The 19,583-nt window shown below is 42.1% G+C and overlaps 1 protein-coding gene across 1 annotated transcript in view; it reads left to right on the forward strand.

The window, feature by feature from the left end:
- Positions 1-19,583, forward strand: part of LOC139687472 (protein big brother-like) — a 61,815-nt gene that overhangs the window by 14,569 nt on the left and 27,663 nt on the right. Inside the window, exons 2-3 of the mRNA XM_071584646.1 lie at positions 6,427-6,513; positions 9,535-9,654. Of these exons, the coding sequence (XP_071440747.1) occupies positions 6,427-6,513; positions 9,535-9,654 (207 nt within the window). The remainder of the gene's footprint in view (positions 1-6,426; positions 6,514-9,534; positions 9,655-19,583) is intronic.

Below are 19,583 nucleotides of genomic sequence, written 5' to 3' on the forward strand. Positions count from 1 at the left end.
AGAGAGAGAAAAGCTTCGCTATTCCACGTAAATTTTTATTCCACTCAGAAAAAAATTATGTGAAGTAGCAAGGGGTTTTATCTCTGCCCTCATCATGAAAGAATTCAACTAAGTAAAGCCCGGGGCTCTCATGTTTACTAGCAGTTGTCCAACGAGTTAGGGAAGGTTTTCGAAGGAGTCACTGCCTTGCTCCTAAATCCTGACTAACGCGACACCAAAATATGAGTATTACGATAACTCGCTCTTTAGCACTGTGTATTTATTACCTCCCTTAATTCCATCTAAAGTTCCTTTCCTCCTTTCCCGATAATCTCCCCTCTATTACCGTCTTCAGAATCCCATTTCCTCTAAGGAATCAACACTTGCCCTGGAGGTTATACAATCCAAAATATCGGGCTTGGTGGTTGTGGGTCGGATGCAGTGACATGGGTCGCCGACGCGGAGCTTTTCCTCACTTCCTTCAACGAAACGGATCGCATCGAACTAGTCAAATCAATTTAATTCGGCTCGCGAAATTTTCAAATGCTAATAATTAGGTGTTTGTGCTTTTAATTATGGCGGATTTGAGTAACTCAACATTCCGCTTCTGTTTTAAAGTACGAGAGAGATGATGAAAGAAGACACTTTGCTTTTCCACATGGAATATTTTTATTACGACCTAGGTTTCGTTACAGCGTAACATCTTCAAGGCTGAAGATGTTACGCCGTAGCGAAGGATTGCCACCATGTTACGACTGAAACTGTGCCATTTATGAGAGAGAGATATTTATTTTAACGATTCATGCAAAGATTCTTTGAAGCGAGTTGGATGATGAAGGCAATCAATGACAAGACATTTAAAGGCTAGATTTCCGGTGACGATTAGCTGTTTAAAAGTTAAAGGCAACTACCCACGTGGAGTGCAAATTATACGGTAGCCTTGTCGAGCTGCTTTCCCTTCCGTCGACTGTTTTCGGAATTGGCACGATTCCTCACCCAAGATGGCCCACGTCGAGCAATGAATGTTTACGGCACGAATTCCTCTCCCCCAACCGCTTTCCCGTTTCCCATACCAATCGTTCCAATGCGTACGCGCTCACGCGTTAATAGGAGTAGATAACCTTTAAAATCTCCGAACGCCCACGGTCGTTTTCACTGCCGTGTGTTGACGAGGAAGCCTGTTGATTTCACCGGCATCCCTTGAAGAACAACATTCCTGTGATCGGGTCGCAATAACTGAGGCGTGATCGAAAATTCCGCCGCAAATTTTTCGGATGCTTTTAGGCGTCGAGTCCTCACGATTCCTCTCCGCGGTGCCGCAGGCCCGCTTTGCCGCCGCCGGCGTGTGGTCGAGGCGTGGGCGAAAGCGAGGTGGCCCGTGGTTTGAGCGCCGCGGGAAGTGAATCCAATAGGCAAATAAATGGCCTGCAATGGCCTGCAGTGGGAATCTCAACAGACCGAGAGGATCGATGACCGCCCCTCCACGCGCGGCGGGCATTCCGTTGCATTCCCGTCCGTGATGTACACATGGGTGTATTTTTATGTACCGATATATATGCACCTGACCATTGAAACCTTTTGCATGTTATGCATTCAATCATTTTTTGTCATATTATTACCTATGATTGTGATATTTTGTTTTGAATTTCCACTCTTTATCACCATTTGGAAGTGTGAATTGAAAATCTAGTCCCTCGAGTATCATAAATATTATGTATTCCAATAGTTAAATTAAAATCACTGAAACGAAAACAACGTTAGTTCCTTAGTAATCGCACTGCTAAGACATGTTTGATTTGATTGAGGATCACCAATGGGAAGCATGAATTTAATATTTATTCCGTCGAATTGTAGAGGACAATTTTTTTCCACTACTTAATTAGAAATCGCTGAATGGAAATAAGGCGTCCTTAGTAACAATCCCATTGGTGAAATACTTATAAGAACTACAAGAGACACGGCAATTGTTAGTTTTCTCAGTTCATCCCATGTATAGAGAATAAGTTTGGATCATTCAAGATATGCATTTTAAGAAAGTTTAAAAAAAATATTTTAAGGGAGATAGCTAATTATCGGGATCTGTTTTTTTTAATAGATGCTTAAGTCGCTTTAATAGATCTTAAGTCGCTTAAATTAATCTTCATTAGGTTAGAAAATTCTGGAACTTAATGAAAGTGGAAAATAGTGTTTTCTGTCGCTAATGTAATTTGGTGCTTGTGCTCTATTTGGTGAACCCCTGGAATTCTTCAGAGCTGACAAATTTCACTCACAGATTTTTTGTACACCTAATGGAGCTCCAAATTTCCCACTGAAATTCCTTCGTAATTAATTGACTCCCAGGAGATTTAAAAAAAGTAATTACTTGCAGAGGAATTTTATAAATAACTAATGGGATATATTCTAAATTCAGGGTTTATTCTGGGCTTCACCATGTGCGTGTAGATGTTTTTGTCTATACCTCTAATAGTCCAGTGCCAAGGTATTGCAAAAAATCACGAGCCTGCATTAATCCCTTATTTTTCTAGTTGAATATATTCTTCTTGTCCTTTTCAATCCTACTTCACTTCGATTTCTTTGTGTAGATTTATCACCTAAGTTAGTGAATAAACCAGCTATATGATGAGTGGTCATGGGGTATGGTTAAAGGATATGTATAGCTACCATACATCCTTTATGGGAAGGGGGCCGTTACGTAGCCTGGAAGCTCATGATATAATATACCTATGGTGCATCTTCATTGAAATAAAACAGTTAAATGCAGTCACTTAGTTGAACTGGATAAAAATGCAAACTACTTATTTACATACACATGAAAATGACGATGATTGATAATATGAAGATGGTCATTAATATATTAATAAAGAGAGTTAATAGGAGGACACGGCGCTAGCAGAACCATTTGCATTGGATTATTGCTTTGATAATGTTTACATTGGATACTTCTGTAGGTCGCAATACAAAAATTTACTCCGATTTAAAGTGATTAGCCAACTTATTATTTCGCATCTCTCTCTCCTTGGTACTCATTTATTTTGTCAGAAGAACGATATCATGAGCGGATTAAATAATACGTTTCTTTTACGACGAACCAACATATCAACTGTAGATTCTCCACGATTTTGAAGACGATTGCTGACAAATGATTGCGAATCAATGTTATTCCTAGGATGATGTGCAGTAATTTCGCTGTGCAAGGCGTCACATTAAATAAAACTCGAATTTAAAACGATAACCCTCGTCGACGCGATGACCAAAGCACAATCCAATATTCAGCGACCGTCGAGCGATGCCGCGGTGATCGGTCGCCACGAAGAAAAGCCCGTGGGGTTGGCAGTGCCGAGGGGCGCGCCCTTTCCCTCCCGATCCCCTGCACCACCACCACCGCCGCCGCCATCAACCCCTTCTCACCCCCTCCCCCACCAAACCCCTCCCCCATGAAATCTCTTACTTGGTCTCTCTCTCTCTATCCGCCCCGCCGTCGAAATGCTCGTGGAGCCACCGTCGCTGCCCCCACTCCCGTCACTCTCGTTTGAAGAGTCCCTCCCTCCTTCCCTCTCTCTCTCCCGCCACCTCCAAATCCCTGTTTACACACGAAACACTTCGTTGGGATCGGTTATTGTGCCCAGCCATATCCCTTCCTCCTCGGCCTGCTCTATTACAGGGAGGGTGGGACGTCGCGCATCAACAGTTGAAAGTCATTTCGCGTGGCTTCGGTTGTGAGGGGGGGGGAGGAGGAGTAAAGGAGTGGAGAGGGCCGCTCACTCCTCCGCGTAGTATTTGGCAAGCCGCGTGACTGAAATCACCCGGCCTGTGATTTCGTGCAGCACGCGAATGGGTTTTCGTCTTTCAATCGTTTTCCGTTGCTCTTTTTTTAAAATTTAATTTCCCTCTTCAAGCGGAAAGCACGCAAAGGGAAGGAAACTATATCTGACGAGGAGAGGTACGCACTGGATGCGTCGTGCAATACCAGTCCCCCTCCTCACTTGATGTTTTTCGGAAGGTGGTGATCCGGATGCTTTTTCCGGCAAGCATAGATTCCTTGCGTCTGAGAACGTAATGCTTTCTATGCTAAAGGAGAAATTAAATGCGACGGCATCTTGAAATTGATATTTTTTTCGCGATGAAAGTATATAATTACCTGAGATATAATATCCAACTGTTGCGCTGATTCGTTTCGAAATTAGAGCCGAAAAATTGATGAAATTAACTTCCCCGAGCGATATAAACGGAATTCGTCCACGAATCGAGTGAGTGTAATCATCAAATGTGAAAAATTACAGGATTTATTCCTGCCATCCATATAATTGGGGCACATTCGAGATAATTCCAATTCGGGGAGGATATTAAGAACATCTCCCTCGGAGATATCGATCCAGATGTGTGTAAATGTCACTGAAATCGGTAGCGCTGAGTTGCCTAACTGGTGCGAAATGATAAATCGTAGGCTATAAGCATAATGCCCGAATCTCTGACGCGAGTCGATTTTTTGCGCCAATCTTTCTCGTTCTCTGCCAAGGCATTTATTCCCTCACATTCCCTTGCGTTGACGTCTTAAAGCACTCACATTAAGTTCTCGCTCTTCTTCCTGACGCCCTTGTTTAGCTATTTCTTCCTTTTCGTGGTGCTTTCCATGATATTCCTCTGTAAAATATTACTCCTCAGAATCTGTTCCATTAGTTGTTTTCTTGTCAGATTCTCCCAGAGAATTCTTCCTTTTCATTTACATTTCGAAAGAATTCTTTCTAAGTCTATCTGTGTGACCTTTTTATTTTCAAAATACATATCCCATGATTCCATCGTTTCTAATCGTCCTCATTCCCGCATTTGTTATCTACCACGCCTCGTGGGCATCTAAAAATGAATCAGAATACATATAAACTTTAAATTTTCGTTATCCAGATAGGCTGATCCATTATTTACAAGTACTTTTTCGAAATGTGCCATGGGCCTGTTTCTCGGAGTTAAAACCAATAAATATATATATGGAAATCCTGTAAAGAATCGCGAATGTAATAAAAGGCATTCTGATCCACAGTTACTGCGAAAAGTGGGCGTATTCAGTTCTGTAACGAATTAATCGTTGTTGAGAAACTCTGTACTAGAGAACTACAAGAGTCTCTAGCTTTGAGAAACTGGACCCCCTGATAGAAAGCAATCTTCACTCGGGCTGTTCTGTTTATTATTTCTCCTCTCTCTCGTTTGCTTCTTTCGTTACCTCCGACGGTGAGTGGTGTTTGGTGTTCAACACGTCGTTGGTAACTGATAATATAATTAAAGCACGGCTCTACTGATATTTTACCTTACGAATTAAAGAAATCTAGGTCGAAGCCTTTCTACCCCACTTTCCCGTGATACATACATCCACTCCGTTCCTTTCCCTCGTATATCTTGGCGTATACCATTACCTATCTTTAGATGTGGGCATTTGCAGGTAGGTATCGCCATTAGACGAACAAGTACGACACAGAGATCGTTTTCGGTCATCCTTGCATTTCATTGTGAATTTAAAGCCATTAAGTTGGTTCTTTCCACATTTTTATGACCGTCCTGGCTTCTTTCTTAAGGAATTATCGATAACTTATCTCCTTCTCCTGTCCTTGTAACAAGAAATGAGTTTTTATTACCGATTCTTTGACTCTATTCATTTTACATTTAAAAAATAGTTGTTTTGTTTGGTTCGTTTAATTTTTGATAAATTTTGTCTCTAACAAAACGGTTTTTTAAAACTTTATTGTTCATATGTTGTCGAAGTGTCTGAGGAGAACGCAAACATTTTATCAGAAGCAAAGCATGATATATATTATAAACATTTGTTTTTCCCGCAAGATGTAAGTGTTTCTAACATGTTTTAGGAGGTTAAACAAAATCAACGCCATAAACATTTAACGCTTAAACACTTACCATACCTGATAACCGAACCTCTTCAGAGTCTAGGTTAACTATAATTTCAACACGTTTTGTTTCTTCCTCTGCCCTGCTTCTGAATGCTTGCTGCAGTTATTGGCTAAGGTGTACATTAGTTATTATGAATGCCCACGCTGTAAATTCTGAATCGAATGTTAAGTGACCGTGGTTATTGTTTAATTTTAGTTATTTTTATGGTAGCAGTTATCGAAACGTTTCCTCATCGCCGTCATCGTTCAGGGTCCGGATTATTTTATAACTCATCCAGGCAAAAGACGTTCTATTTCCATTCCCTTGATCACAATAGCCAAACCCCTCGATTATTCAAATATAATTTGAAGTCTCTTTTTTCCTACGCTGAGATGATTAACCTAAAGTAGTTTCAATTCTATCTCCCCTGCGATTATTAATAATCTTGTTTTTTCTCCTTTGGAATTGTCTTGCCTTAACACACGGTGCAATTGGTGGTTTGGTTGCATGCTCCCATCCATAACTGCAATAACAATGGTTGGTTGACGGCGCAATTTTTAATTCTTTTTTCAGGTTCGTTTCACGGGTTATCGAGATCGACCGCAGGAGGAGCGACAAGTGAGGTTTCAAAATGGCTGCCGCGAGGGACACACGGAAATCGTAAGTGAATCTGTTTATAGCACACATATATACACGTACCTCTCTAATGCAAACGAGTTACACAATTCTTCCTGGTCGTACAGTTCAACTTCAAAGGATCCAAAGACGAAGGTTTATAAGACACACCTTTCAACTGCGCTCCGATGACAAACAATATCTATGCCCGAGATGTGTATTTAAACCTCGACCTTTGGGTTTCCGGGATGGTACGCTATCAGCCCTGCTACTCATCCCATGTAGTTCTATTCTTTTGGGAAGTTGTTGTTCTCAATAAGCAGCTGCCCGGAAAGTGAAATTATTCCGTCGTTTTTCAACCATATGTTGTACGAGTACTGATTCGTTTGGAAAAAAATACGGTCTCAATTTCTGGATTTCAACCAAAGAAATATAGGTCTTACGAACATAGATATAGATTTTGGCCACAGTTTTCTCGGTGTAACTTAATAGAGCAAAATTTCACTGTCACGACTCTAAAAAATCAATGCTTCGTAAATATAAATATTTGGATTTATCGAATTTACAAATGGATTTTAACGAAAAAGAAGGTCATAAAAACTCATCAACAATAAATTACGCATTTTTTAGGAATAATTACTACTTCTTAAAGTTCTAACAAAGCATAATTTAAAAGTAATGGGCTAATTTATGAATTATAACATTAAATGATGAAATATATGTAGTTGATAGGAAATAGGACATTGTTCGACATTAATTTGTTGTTTCCTTTTTTCATCCTCAAACTTCTCAATTACCTCCCACTTTCGAATAATTTCGGGAGCAATGAAAAGGCCATTTTTCTTATTGTCTCGCTTGTAAACAAAAGAGTCGAGTAAAACCAATAACTATTATACTCTCATGTCCATAAGGATTTTAGTTTTCAAGCTCTTAAAAGGTGTCTTTCATTTCCAGGCTTAGATAATAGGTATGTTTTGAAAACATCTCTTGCAGTAAATCAAGGGAAGGATTTATTTTGGCATACGTTGGTATAAAACTCCAGTTTAACGACCATACTTCACCGGAGACATTTAATTTGTTTTTGGACTTCGTCCACTTCGGAGCTTAACTCGATACATCGACGTAAACAGCAATGGAGGAGCTCGTTCTCAAAATAGTGTTTTGATGCGAAAAACATCCTTCCAAAGCAGGGTTCATGGCTAAATCCGTTATTGACGGAAACGAGGAGCCCCAAAAACAAGCTGTAGTCCCGAGGTTCCTACACAAAACTGTTCTCTATACAGTCCGTCAAAACGAAAGGCTTAAAATAATTATAAAAGATAAGAGGGTATGTTTATATATAATGGCCAACGAACTCACCTCATTAAAATTTCTGGTGTACACTTAAGCCGACTTCAAAGTTTAATAAATGTAAACTATCCCTGAGAAATGAAAATTGCAAATTTACAGTACATGGGAGGGGCCTGAGAGATTATTATTGATTGTACTAAATGTACAATGATTGTCAGTTACTCTTTTAAATGTTCCTTCGCCGTAACTCTTTCAAATTCGAATTAGATAAATAGTTCCAAGGTTCTTTTAGGGGAAGAAATACATATTAAAGTTAGGCGATATAGTACTTTTCCGCAAAATTGCTTTATTGTACCGTGTAATGAAGTTTTATTTTGTGGAAAAGTCCAAAATCCTTTATTATTTCAAATTCGTTTATTTACGAAAAAAAATTTATCCCATGAGTATTTTTGATTATTAATTAAATCAATAACACCTTTATGTTCTTTGGGTTTCGGTCATTCCTGTAGTAATTATGTATAAAAATGTTCAGATATAATTTCTTTAATCGCCAAATTAATATTTTATCAAGGAAATCTTTGTTCAGCGCTACGCTATGCTTCTCGTCACGTCTAGCAATTAAAATTGTCAGTGGCGCTATTATATGCGCCGTCATGACTGCGAAGTACAGAATCGATGGAACGGAGATTCCAATATATCGTCATACCATACGGTCACAATGAATTTGACGGCGGTGATTGCTTTCCTGTGTTGACCATTCTAATGTAATGGGGGTCGACCGTGGTGTGGTGTATGACACGGGTCCATTGAGAAACTGGATAACTGAGTCTAATTGTGATTCCAGTAGGCATTCGATTCTCCGCCTGCGTCCGAAGGGTTCATTCTCTTGCGAGACCATGAGGATTACGGTATACCATGGATAACGCCATGAATTAATCAAATAAAGAACTGTCTTCGCAGATTTAAATTTCATCTTGAATATGAAAGGGATCACAGTTTAAATTGAAACCTTTCACGATTTACGAGTTTAGACGTTTTAATTCGAAGATACCATTCATCATGCGGACCCGAATGGAAGTGAAGAATTAACTCGATGTAAAAACCAGTGTTTGAGTATCATGCACAATTCTTTTTCGCGCCAATACCAAGCCTTCCTGATTTACAGTAAAATTGAATTGAATGCCATCGAAAAACTTGGGACGGTGATTGTCTATCGGAGTCGCTTCTGACTACTGGTTGGAATTTTACCCTCAACAGTAAATTCCTCATCAGCGCAAAGTTAATGGTTCCAATTAATCTGAAATCCGCTTGGGTGTGTTGCAGGGGGGCATTCAATTCCAAACAAGCAATATAAAATTTAGTGTTGCTTGATTATTAGCTATCAATATATTTTATGTTGAAAATTTTAGAGATAAAGTAAATATTATGTATTAAGTGCAGTACATTCACTATGGTATCTAAGCGTAAAACACTTTTCCACGCATGTGAGATGCACTGCGAGTAATAAGAAGGATATTTAAATAAGGGTCAGGTAAAATAATGGCAGCGTGCTAGCATACTTGTAATAAAAAAATAATCTTCCCTCTAGCGCGCTCTTTTACAGTTATTCTGATCCATTTTTCGCGGAAAAAATGGCATCTCAAATTTATAGGTTGTAGTCTTAACGGGGAGGATATTTGAGCGGGCGTTCGCCGGTTGTGCACGTTTTGAAAGCCCGACGCCCAATTTCCTTCCGTTTCCCTCGTTTTGATCGTGTTTTTCTCATTCCACCGGCAGGCGTTCGTGGCCACTGGTACCAACATCCAGCTGGTGTTCAACCCCGGAAGCAGTTACCACCACCACTGCGGCGGAGCGGCGGGGATCCGGGAGTGCGACTTCGACAAGGAGCGTGGCAAGGTGGGTGTCGACCGGCAGTCGTGTGGGCCGTCAAACGCCGAGCGCTTTGACGGATCACTCTCCCCACGATGGTCCCACAATTATTCACGGCGAGGATTTTCCCCACAACCTTTTCCCTCCCATTCCAAAATTATCGACGGTTTAAAGTGCATCGACTCGGTGAGGGAGTGTTGTGGCCTAATTACATCTCCTTCATACTCGGGAGCTCAACAGTCCTCGACTGTTCGCTGACGGAATACTACTACCGGTGGAGATTGAATGGATTACGAGCGATCGGTCACGTGGACTCGACGCTGGAAATAATTTCAATGCCTGTCGAATGTGCATTCTTTCGGCGATGTTATTTTGGGATCAAAAGAGTTGACGGCTCGTGACGGGTGGAGTATACACCCGTCAAACTTAACTTAGCTCAGGGCTGTGAAAATCACCCCCCCCCCGAGGAAATAAAAACGTTTTTTTCGAATGTTGCATTTATGCTTCGCTTTTGTGTGCCATATTTAGGTTTATAGACAATTTATGAAACACGGAATTTATTTTATACGCGGTTTCAATAAGTAGCAAACGAATGCTGTTATTATTTCGTAGGCGTACTCATATTACGTAATTTCTTCATCGGCAGTTTCAAAACTCCGTCATCTTGGCTGCCGGAGTCGCCGGGGATTATTCCTGGCATGCGACTTCATATGGAAATCATTCTTAATGCTCATTTAACCAGGTTTTTTTTCTTGCTATTCATTAGGTAGCGGTGCTCCGAAACGTTCCAAATACACCGGGATTTCTGTTTTAGATGCTATCAACTGTTTTGCATAGCATACGGCGATTTCTCTCACCCTTAAGATGCATAAGGTTTTCTTTTCATTCTAACAGTATTGGAGGATACGTAATGAGATCATTCATGTGTGAACCTCTTAAAATGTTAGTCCTATGTCATTGTCATGTATCGGTGGTGAAGGGGTGTCATGACGTCCCAATCACGCGAAGCCGTTATCAACTTGGCTCGACGTAATCGAAAGGTCACGGGTTCGGAATACGTAATGAGCTTCTTGTCGTAATACGAGGTGCTAATATTTTTACAAATGGAACCAATGGCGCATGAAGCACTTTGACGTCTGAACTCATATCACGTCAATAATTGCTCTGTCACCTTGACCTTGCCTCCCTCTCGACCCTATCGCGTCTTATGCTAATCACCCAATTCAACTTCAGTAATGACTCTCAGGTATAAAGGACACGACTTACTAACCTTCCTTGCCTCCTTTTTCATTCCTCGACGAGTGAAAAAATTGAGTCATAGGAACATGCGCGAAAGAATAGATTCATCTTTTGTCGCATCTAGGATGCTTCAACGAGGCTGGTATTGAAAGAACACGTGCTCATCCGTGTGCATAAATTGCTGATTTCCCATCTCATAATTTATGGTTTAACTTCTTGCACAAGTAATGCAAAGATTTGAAGAGTGAAATGGAAATGATTACCTTTTGAGAAATAGTATCTTAGAATTAATTTATTTCGTTTTTCATTTTATTTTATTTAGTATTAGAGCGAATTGAGCTGCTTACTGCTGGGAATGTGAATGTCAATAAAACTATGGTATCGTCGAATATTAACAGGTTCGTCAGTGTTAAAAATATATCCATTAAATTTTCGTAAACATTGATTCCTTAAATGCTAAATGGAATTTTAAAGAATATGATAAAGTAATAATGCCATACCAGAGAGATACCTAATATTTGTACCAAATGTGAGACAAATGAATGACGCAATTTATGGACAGCTCGGTATTATTGTAAACGGAAGTGGACGCTGTCTTTAAGTATATCCTTGGTGATATCTACTCAAATTGAGTCCCGAAATATTAAACTTTACTCGTTAAATTTTGATGTGGAGTGTCTGGATAGCTTCGGATGGAGAGTACTAAAATTGAAATTTTAAATTATATTTTAAAATATGGAACCTGCAATATCACCGATTAAATGGAAAAATATGAATGAATATTAAATGGTTAATGTATCAACTGCTTTGTCGAGGAACATGAGTTTAATCAGTAATTTTCATCAAAACTTAATTCGCTAAAAGTATCAACTTCGGCCTATCGGAAACAGTTTTACGGTATATGATATTTGCAAAAGTCAACTTCGGTGTGAATTATGTCCAAAACTTTTTAACTGCCAAATAAACACGCTAAATAAACTATACCAAAGAAACTATGCTAAAGAACTAACTATGACCTATATAAACACGCTCCCTGTACATCGACCAAGTCCCTTCCCTAAGGCAAGAGATAGCCAGGTTGCTTCCCCGTTCCACAAGAACTGCCTTTGAATTCATGTACGCTCTACTACAATTTGGGCTTGTTTTCAGTTCTGTCCAACCGTTTCAGTAAAATAAACAAATTTGGCTGTGGGAAATTTAACATTCCTGTCATCCTCGTGTAATGGTTCAGCGACCAGTGGCAGGAAATACGTTGAAGGATGTCCCAAAAAATAAAATGAAGCATCATATTCCAAGGACTCGGGAGAAAAGTCGAGAAAAATGATTGTATTTTCGTCCACAAAATCGATTCCTTCGCTAAACAATGTATCTTCTAGACCTGTGAGAGTTAGATAAGTCCCCGATGGTGTTGTCTTGGTCCTTTTGACGTAGGTGGGGGGGGGGAGCGAGGTGCGGCTATCGTGAAGAAGACCCCGAAGGCAGCGTGAGTCTAGGGTCAAAGAGCCTCCACACGTCGCATGTGAACCAGGTTCCATTCAAACGGAGATGTAACGTGGATTTGCATTGGTCCACTTGGCTCTAATTTTTCAAATGACTCATGTTCGTGTTGAGTATTTGTGTTACTGAGCTTAATATGTAATTTTTGAAATTCAAACCTTACTGTCGGGGTGAGTGATTACCATCCGGTGACCCCGCTTAGTTCGTTGCTTGTTCTCCTTGTCGTGACTGCGTCTGGACGATTAGGGGACCCATCGCACTCAGCTTTACGTCAGCCGCGATCGCGTCTCCCATCACCCCGGGGCACCGAGTCGCAGAATCGCAGCGTGAACCGTTTCCCCGAGGTTAGGGACTCCCCCACCCCACTCGGGGCATGACTGTCAAACACCGTGCCTGTAACTCTAGTGTTCTGAGGCCTGTACCGTTGCTTGGCATGGGTGAAATCAATATCTTTGCCACTCTCCAGAATAACGCGGCCTAATCCTTTCGATGTCCGATGGTCCTGTTTCGTTCCGTCCCCTACGACAAAACGAAAGCAACGGGACGTGAACGATGGGAAGAGCCGTGCAAAATGGAATGAAACTTCGGTGAATGGTTTGAATGATGTGTCAGCAAGTCAGGAAACAGTAATTTCGCGGAGGGAGTTTTCACGCCAGTGAGCATGGTGTGGACTTTATAACGCTAAAAATTATTTGTTAAAACGGCTGAGTCCACATCGACTGTTATTACGAACTCCCCCACGGCATGAAAAGAATATGCGATAGGGCATAATATTTCCAGGCAATACTTACATTTACTACATACTTACATTATTACATTAATCGAAACATTGATATCATTTGTGCACAGAATATTCATGCCTCCATGTTTATATTTTGAAATAGTGTCGCAATAATATTAACAATTGACAACCATTGCACTTTGAAACCCGATAATTATTTGATTGAATTTAGCGAAAGCCTAGGACTCTTACCGTATACACCGGGGCTATTGCTATCCTGGGATTACAGTATTAGGTCACAAATTATTTTCAACTTAACACGAAGCGTCCTTGTACGTTATGGTATCCAAAAAGTTACATTGCATTGTTTTTACCAACGGTACACCTTGGTTCACTTAAATAATTATGAATCCGGTTTAATACGCATAAAATGATGACGATGACTTAATGATCTTCCATGTTTAACAAAAATCACGAGTTATCAATCCGAAGATGGGTTTTTTTTGGCAGCTCACTAGACTATCCTGCCCGTTACCATTTTATTGTTATCATACTTTGCTTGCACCGAAATTCCGTCGTCCCCAATTAACTCTTCTCCGCTGTTCCTATCGAAAATGTCTCTCATCCGAAGAAAGGTAGGACTTTGCGCTTGGGTTTCGACGAATCGCTTCCTTAATACGATGGTGAAGTTAGCCTCTATTCTTCGTTTCTTTTATTTCTGCTGAACCTATTAGCCCTCGAGGTTGACAGTGATATCGCGCGAAAATTCGGTCGTGCTCAGTGATCGTGAGTTCAATGTGCATCGTGGAATCCCGGCATCCATCCCCGCACCTCGTCTGGCGTCTGATCTTCGATCCGCCCCTCCAGCCGAAGGCCTGTGCGGTGCGAAATTTGATCACAATGGACCTTCTTTTTCGAACAAAATTAATGGATCGAAAAGCACAGCGATTGAGGCCCAGGTAAAGAAGTCCGTTGTACCATTCTATAGCAGTCCTCGGATGAACGAACGCTAACCCTTTGCGAAACCGAATCCTCTTTTAGGGAATACACGACGAAGGGTGAAGCTCACCGGTATTTTGAAGAAAAAAAATGAAACACCCAAAACATCTCGGGTTGGGATTTTCCGCGATTCAGTAGGGGAAAAATATTTTTATGCATACACCCGAAACGGCTTACCTCTCGCGAAACGCACCCCTCGATGGAAATGACACCAAAAGTTTTTTTGCGAGGTCTCGTTCTCCTTACATTCTCTTCTCCCTCGTTTTCATTCCCTTTGCGGGGAGAGGTTTGCTAGAGGGAAAAGGGTGAAAGGAAGGAGAAAGGCAGAGAGAGAGGTGAAAAGATGGAATACGAGAGAACCCAAGGAGAAGAGCCCTTTTTTCACGGTCTCTCCCCATCGGACACGCCTGCGAGGGAGAAAACATTTACGACTCAATGCGCGCGTATGGGAACAGACAGAAGAAGGAGGCCCGTCCGGCCTTGTGCGTGCGTTTGTGTGTGTGTGTGGTGGGTGGGCGGGAGAGGGGTAAGTTAAAAAGAAGGGGCGGGGAGAGGAGAGAGAGGGAGGGGGGTTGAGGGTGAAGAGGTGGTGCCCACGGCGGGGGGTGGGGGGCGGAGTAGAAGGGATGTTAAATTATGGAACGGCGGGTGGTTGTAAAACTTTTAAAAAGGACTCCAGTGCTCCATTCGGAGGCGTCATAAAATTTCTCCGGAAACCTCCCTCTTTCCCCCGTCCGTCTTTCTCCCCCCCCACCCCACTCTCTCCCTCTTTCACTCTCTCTCTCTCTCCCTCCCTTCCTCGACTTTTTTCCACCCAAATGGCGTGGGCGTGCGTGCGTTATATAGTACATGTGCCAACCAACGTGGCTTCGGACACAGGGCGTTCGGAGAGGGAGTAGGGTTCCTCCTCGCCGCCGTCCTCCACCCCCCACCACCTCCCCGCGGCCCGCCCCCGCCGACCGCGGCGGCGGGACAGAAGAAAAAGCACCGACACACACCGCACAGCCGCGGCGGCGTTCGGCTCCCTCCTCTCTCTCCCCCCCGCTTCAAGGAGGCCGAAGAGTCCAGACGGGGGTGTGGAAGATGGGAGGGGGCGAGTATGGACTTTGGAGGGAGGGGAGGATTGAGCCAGAGTGAGTACCCTCGTCCCCGCCCGCCCTCGGTTCTCCCCCGCCCATCATCCCCTCTCCGTCCGCCGAATATAACGGTCCCGGTTGCGGCGTTCGGTGACTCGTGAGGGGGACGGAGGAAAGCATCCGAGCGGAAGACTTGCAAAGATCCAGGGAGTCGGGGTGGGATTCCCATCCATCCCTCCCTTTCTCCAGGACGGGGGCATTTTTTGGGTAAACGAGGGTGCATGCACCCTCGACCCTCACCCCCCTCCCTTCCCCATCCTTCCGTCTCCCTTGTTTGATGTCCGGGGAAAAAAGACGAGTCCGCTCGAGCGGATGCGAATGGCAAATCCGAATTCCACACTCGCGCACACTACAACACACACACACACACACTCAAATACGTATCTCTTTATGTAGGTATATTCTCGTCTGCGCGCACCCATTTTGTTCACCTCCTCCCATCCATTTCGTAGTCCCCCTTCCAGATAACGTGAAGGGTTTCGTTTTAAGCAATTGAAACCGGTGGGTGAGGCAGGGATTCGAAAGATGTGGAGGGAGAGAGAGAGAGAGGCGAATACGTTTTGCTCGGTCAACTCGTTCCCGTGACCGTCAACTCCTCATGGAAAAGAGTCGATTTTATTTTTTAATTTTTTTTTGCATTTTCACAAGAAAAAAATCGAGAGAAGTGGAGTGGGAGGGAGGGAGATTGTTTGGGGGTTCGAGTGCAGCACGTCGTGGGAAGCACAAAGGTCTTCTAAAAAGGGGGAGGAGGGAAGAAAAGACTGGGACGCTTTTTCGCTCGAACGGTTTTTTCACGAATATTTCCTCCTCGACGGAGGGGATCTCTTCAACGTTTTCCGGGTCTCGATGACTCCGGAGAGTCAAGAGATGATGACAAGGAATGATGAGTGACCCGAGTGTCGCCTGAGAGAGAAAAGAATGTGTTTCTCGTTGTCCAACAACGAGTGGCGTGAGCAGAGGCCCGACACACAACCGAAGGTACACCAACCACCCCCCACCCTCTTTTTCGCACCTCGTTCGTCACCTTTTGTACCCGCCGGGTGTCTCCGCCCTCGGGAGAATATCACCCGCCGTGTTAACACTTCGCGAGTTTTGTGTACGGCTCCCTCAATGGAAAGTGCATATTTTTGGGTGGGAGTGTAAGACATAGATATAGTGTGCATTGGCTTCCTGACGTTCCACCCGGAGGAACTCCTCCTCGACGTTAAAAGGTGAGGGAAGACGCTCCCCGTTTCACGGAATGCGCTTCATTATTCAACCGACTTCGAAGGAAATGGAAATGCTCAAACTCCCCATAACTTCTGCGCTCTCGAGTCGAACCTCCAGAAAGCATTTGGGGCCGATCTCAAGGAAACTTTGATGCAAAAATTGAAAAGCAAATGCCAGGGAAATAAATGACTGCCCGATGGGTGGAAACAGGCATAACACAACGCAAGGGATTTCTATGGAACTACATCATCTGGGGTGGGGACATGGGAGACTCATTGCTGGCTTAAAATCAAGGAAGAGGCGGCAATGGTGTGGATTATATTACTAGTGTATGATTCTTGTGATCGGGGTCGCGGGTTCGATTCCCGCCTAATTGGTTTTCCCCCAAACCCCATCAAACATCCTAAATCCAGAATTTTTGTTGATTTCTCAGGTTGTCTTTGTTGTTATGACTTGTTTAAAAGGCCTATCCAGTCTAGTTTTTTGAAAACTATTAAATAATTTGCGTAATCCTAGTCTCGCATCATTTACACATGACCGACAACAATGACTAGACTGGCGAGCATTCAGATTTCAGACAACCATTTTTTCATTCAATGATTCGCAATAAAAACAGAGAGGCGTAACATAAAGGAAGGATATCTCCCTTTTTTACAATCCTTTTCCCGTTTATTTTCATGGCTGGTAACGTAATACTCTCCTTAAGTCCTTATTCAACAATGCATTCTTTTCAGTTTTTGTCACGCACTATTAAATGAGTATAGGCCGGTGAGGGTATTGTACAGCTCGAACAGGATACCTGAATTTGTTATATAAGTTATTACTCCAAATAATGCCGCTCGGCTGGATGGAAAACCAAAGATTAATGCTTAGCCAGAATACTACTCGAAAACTATTATGATTTTCTAATTCTGACTCGGAAACTGATCTAAAAATCCAGATTTAAGGGCTCTGATAAACCGAAATATTTTAAATCGTTTACGAACTAGTTTCATAGCGTTGCCTCTTAATTATATCTTGAATTAGATAACAATAAACAATCTATATTTCACAAAATCATATTTTTTGTTGAATGATTTTTCAACTGCATCAGCGAAAGCTATTTCCTTTGCCAACTTTTACATGAAGGAGTTACGTTTGACATTGTGTACCTGTACATGTAAGAATTCCACCCGAATTCAGAAAATATTGCAATTACTGAGGTAACTTTTGAAGGAAATTCTGCACTGTATTTAATTCGTCTTCATGCTAGGGCCAGTGCAACAAGTTTCCAACACCGCTGGCCAATGGTCATCGTGAAAGAAGTGAGTACTATTTGCTAATGGTACAGGAGTTCATCGATATCTATTCTTTCATGTACATTGCTCAAAATATATTAAACAAACAGTAAACGCTTGGCCTTGGGAGAAAGTAAAGTTTATTGTTAACATATTTATTCCATATTGTCTTTAAAATTTGGAAATATTCAAATATTTCGTTGAATAACACCGAATGGAAGTATAAATATGTGATTTACGGTCTACCATTCATGTCTTCGACTCGAGAATTGTGGAATATGCTTTCTTAAAGTAGCGACGAGGACTTAGATGGTAGACGACACTCTCCATCTCGCTCCCCAAAAATAAAGCCATTATCTGCTTTCATTTCCAACTGACTCCACGCGATTCAGTCGCCTATCTCACGTACCGAGTCCATATTCCGCCTCTTAAGCGTGTGACGCTCCGTAGGGTTACGAGATCTCCCTCTTTTCCTCCTTACCTCCTCGCTTCTGGGAGACAAGTGAGTGAAAACCTTGGTAGTAATCACCGCTGAGAAAGGAACTCGAGGCCCGTGTGAACTTCCGGTTTAGTACTCGTCTAGTCTCGCCAGTGATTATTTCAGTAGAATCTGCGAACCGGAGAGATAAGGAAAGAAAGGTCGGAAGAGGGGAGACAGAACTAAGTAACACGTCATGTGGTTATGTGTAACATGTTATAGTACGCAAATGTATGTATATACATATGGGGTCCGGGTTAGATTCCCGGACACGCCACTCTGGGCACCCTCAGCTCCACCCAAGCTGTGTCATCTTCCCGTTAAATCATAGCCGGCACAGGCAAAGGAACTAGCCCCCGGCCTAACCTGATGTGTGAATTTCACACGCCGTCGGGCTTAGAACTGGGTGAACTCTACCATCACCTACCAAACTGGCATTCGGGTTGATTACTGTATTTATGGTTTATATATAAATCCTACTCACAACTTGTAAAATGCCGCACGATCAAATGTATTAGAGATATAATAAAAGGGCTTTAAGCTTTCATTACCTCTGCCGGTTTGAAAATATAATTAAAATCCCAATAGGGTGGTCTAAAATTCTCATATATTTGTAAAGTGACACGAAAATTATAGACCGCGGATAAAGTCGCAATCACTCGCAATTTTTTCTCCGAATTTTCACCAATTTTATGACATTTCTCTGCTCCGCCGAAGGCTTATTTGGCACCGCTGATATTTCTAAAGGTAATCCTTTTGCGGATTTATTTTTATGCGATTCGAGTAAATTGTGCTTCGGCTATGAAATAACCATAACATTTCGGCATATTGCTGATTTACGCGCTTTTCGAAATACGTGACCGTACTCACGAATTACGTATATGGTCTATGTATAGAATGAAAATGTAATAGTGTGGCAACATCATATTCACTGTGAAAATACTCGTAGGTATTAAATCTATTTGTGCGATACCAACTCGAAGAACAATTTATATTTGCCTTATAGGAGCGATATACCTGTAGATTTAAGATATCATTTTTCTCATGAACGATAAGGGATCTGAATAAAATTGTCCGACCGCGGTAGTGGTCATATTCGGGTCAAAATTAGTCTGGTGTGTATTCACCCCCTGCCACACACCCTAGCGATGGCTTGCATGGTATTAAAATATATATATATATAAGACGCTTTTGCACGTACTCTGTTTTTTCTCCCCTCTCCATATCACGGTCGAGTTCCATGCAGATCAATGCAGATGCTTTTTCGGCGTTTATTTTTTTACTTTCTCATGTCAGGTGATGAAACCATGTCATGCGGGGAATCGTTGTAAAAGCGGAACGGATTTGGGAAAATACGGGGAAAACCTCAAAGCCATTCACAGATTCGGTAATGGCCATCG

This window comes from Hetaerina americana, unplaced genomic scaffold (genome assembly GCF_022747635.1).
Source record: "Hetaerina americana unplaced genomic scaffold, ioHetAmer1.1.p SCAF_2, whole genome shotgun sequence".
Classification (NCBI taxonomy): domain Eukaryota; kingdom Metazoa; phylum Arthropoda; class Insecta; order Odonata; family Calopterygidae; genus Hetaerina; species Hetaerina americana.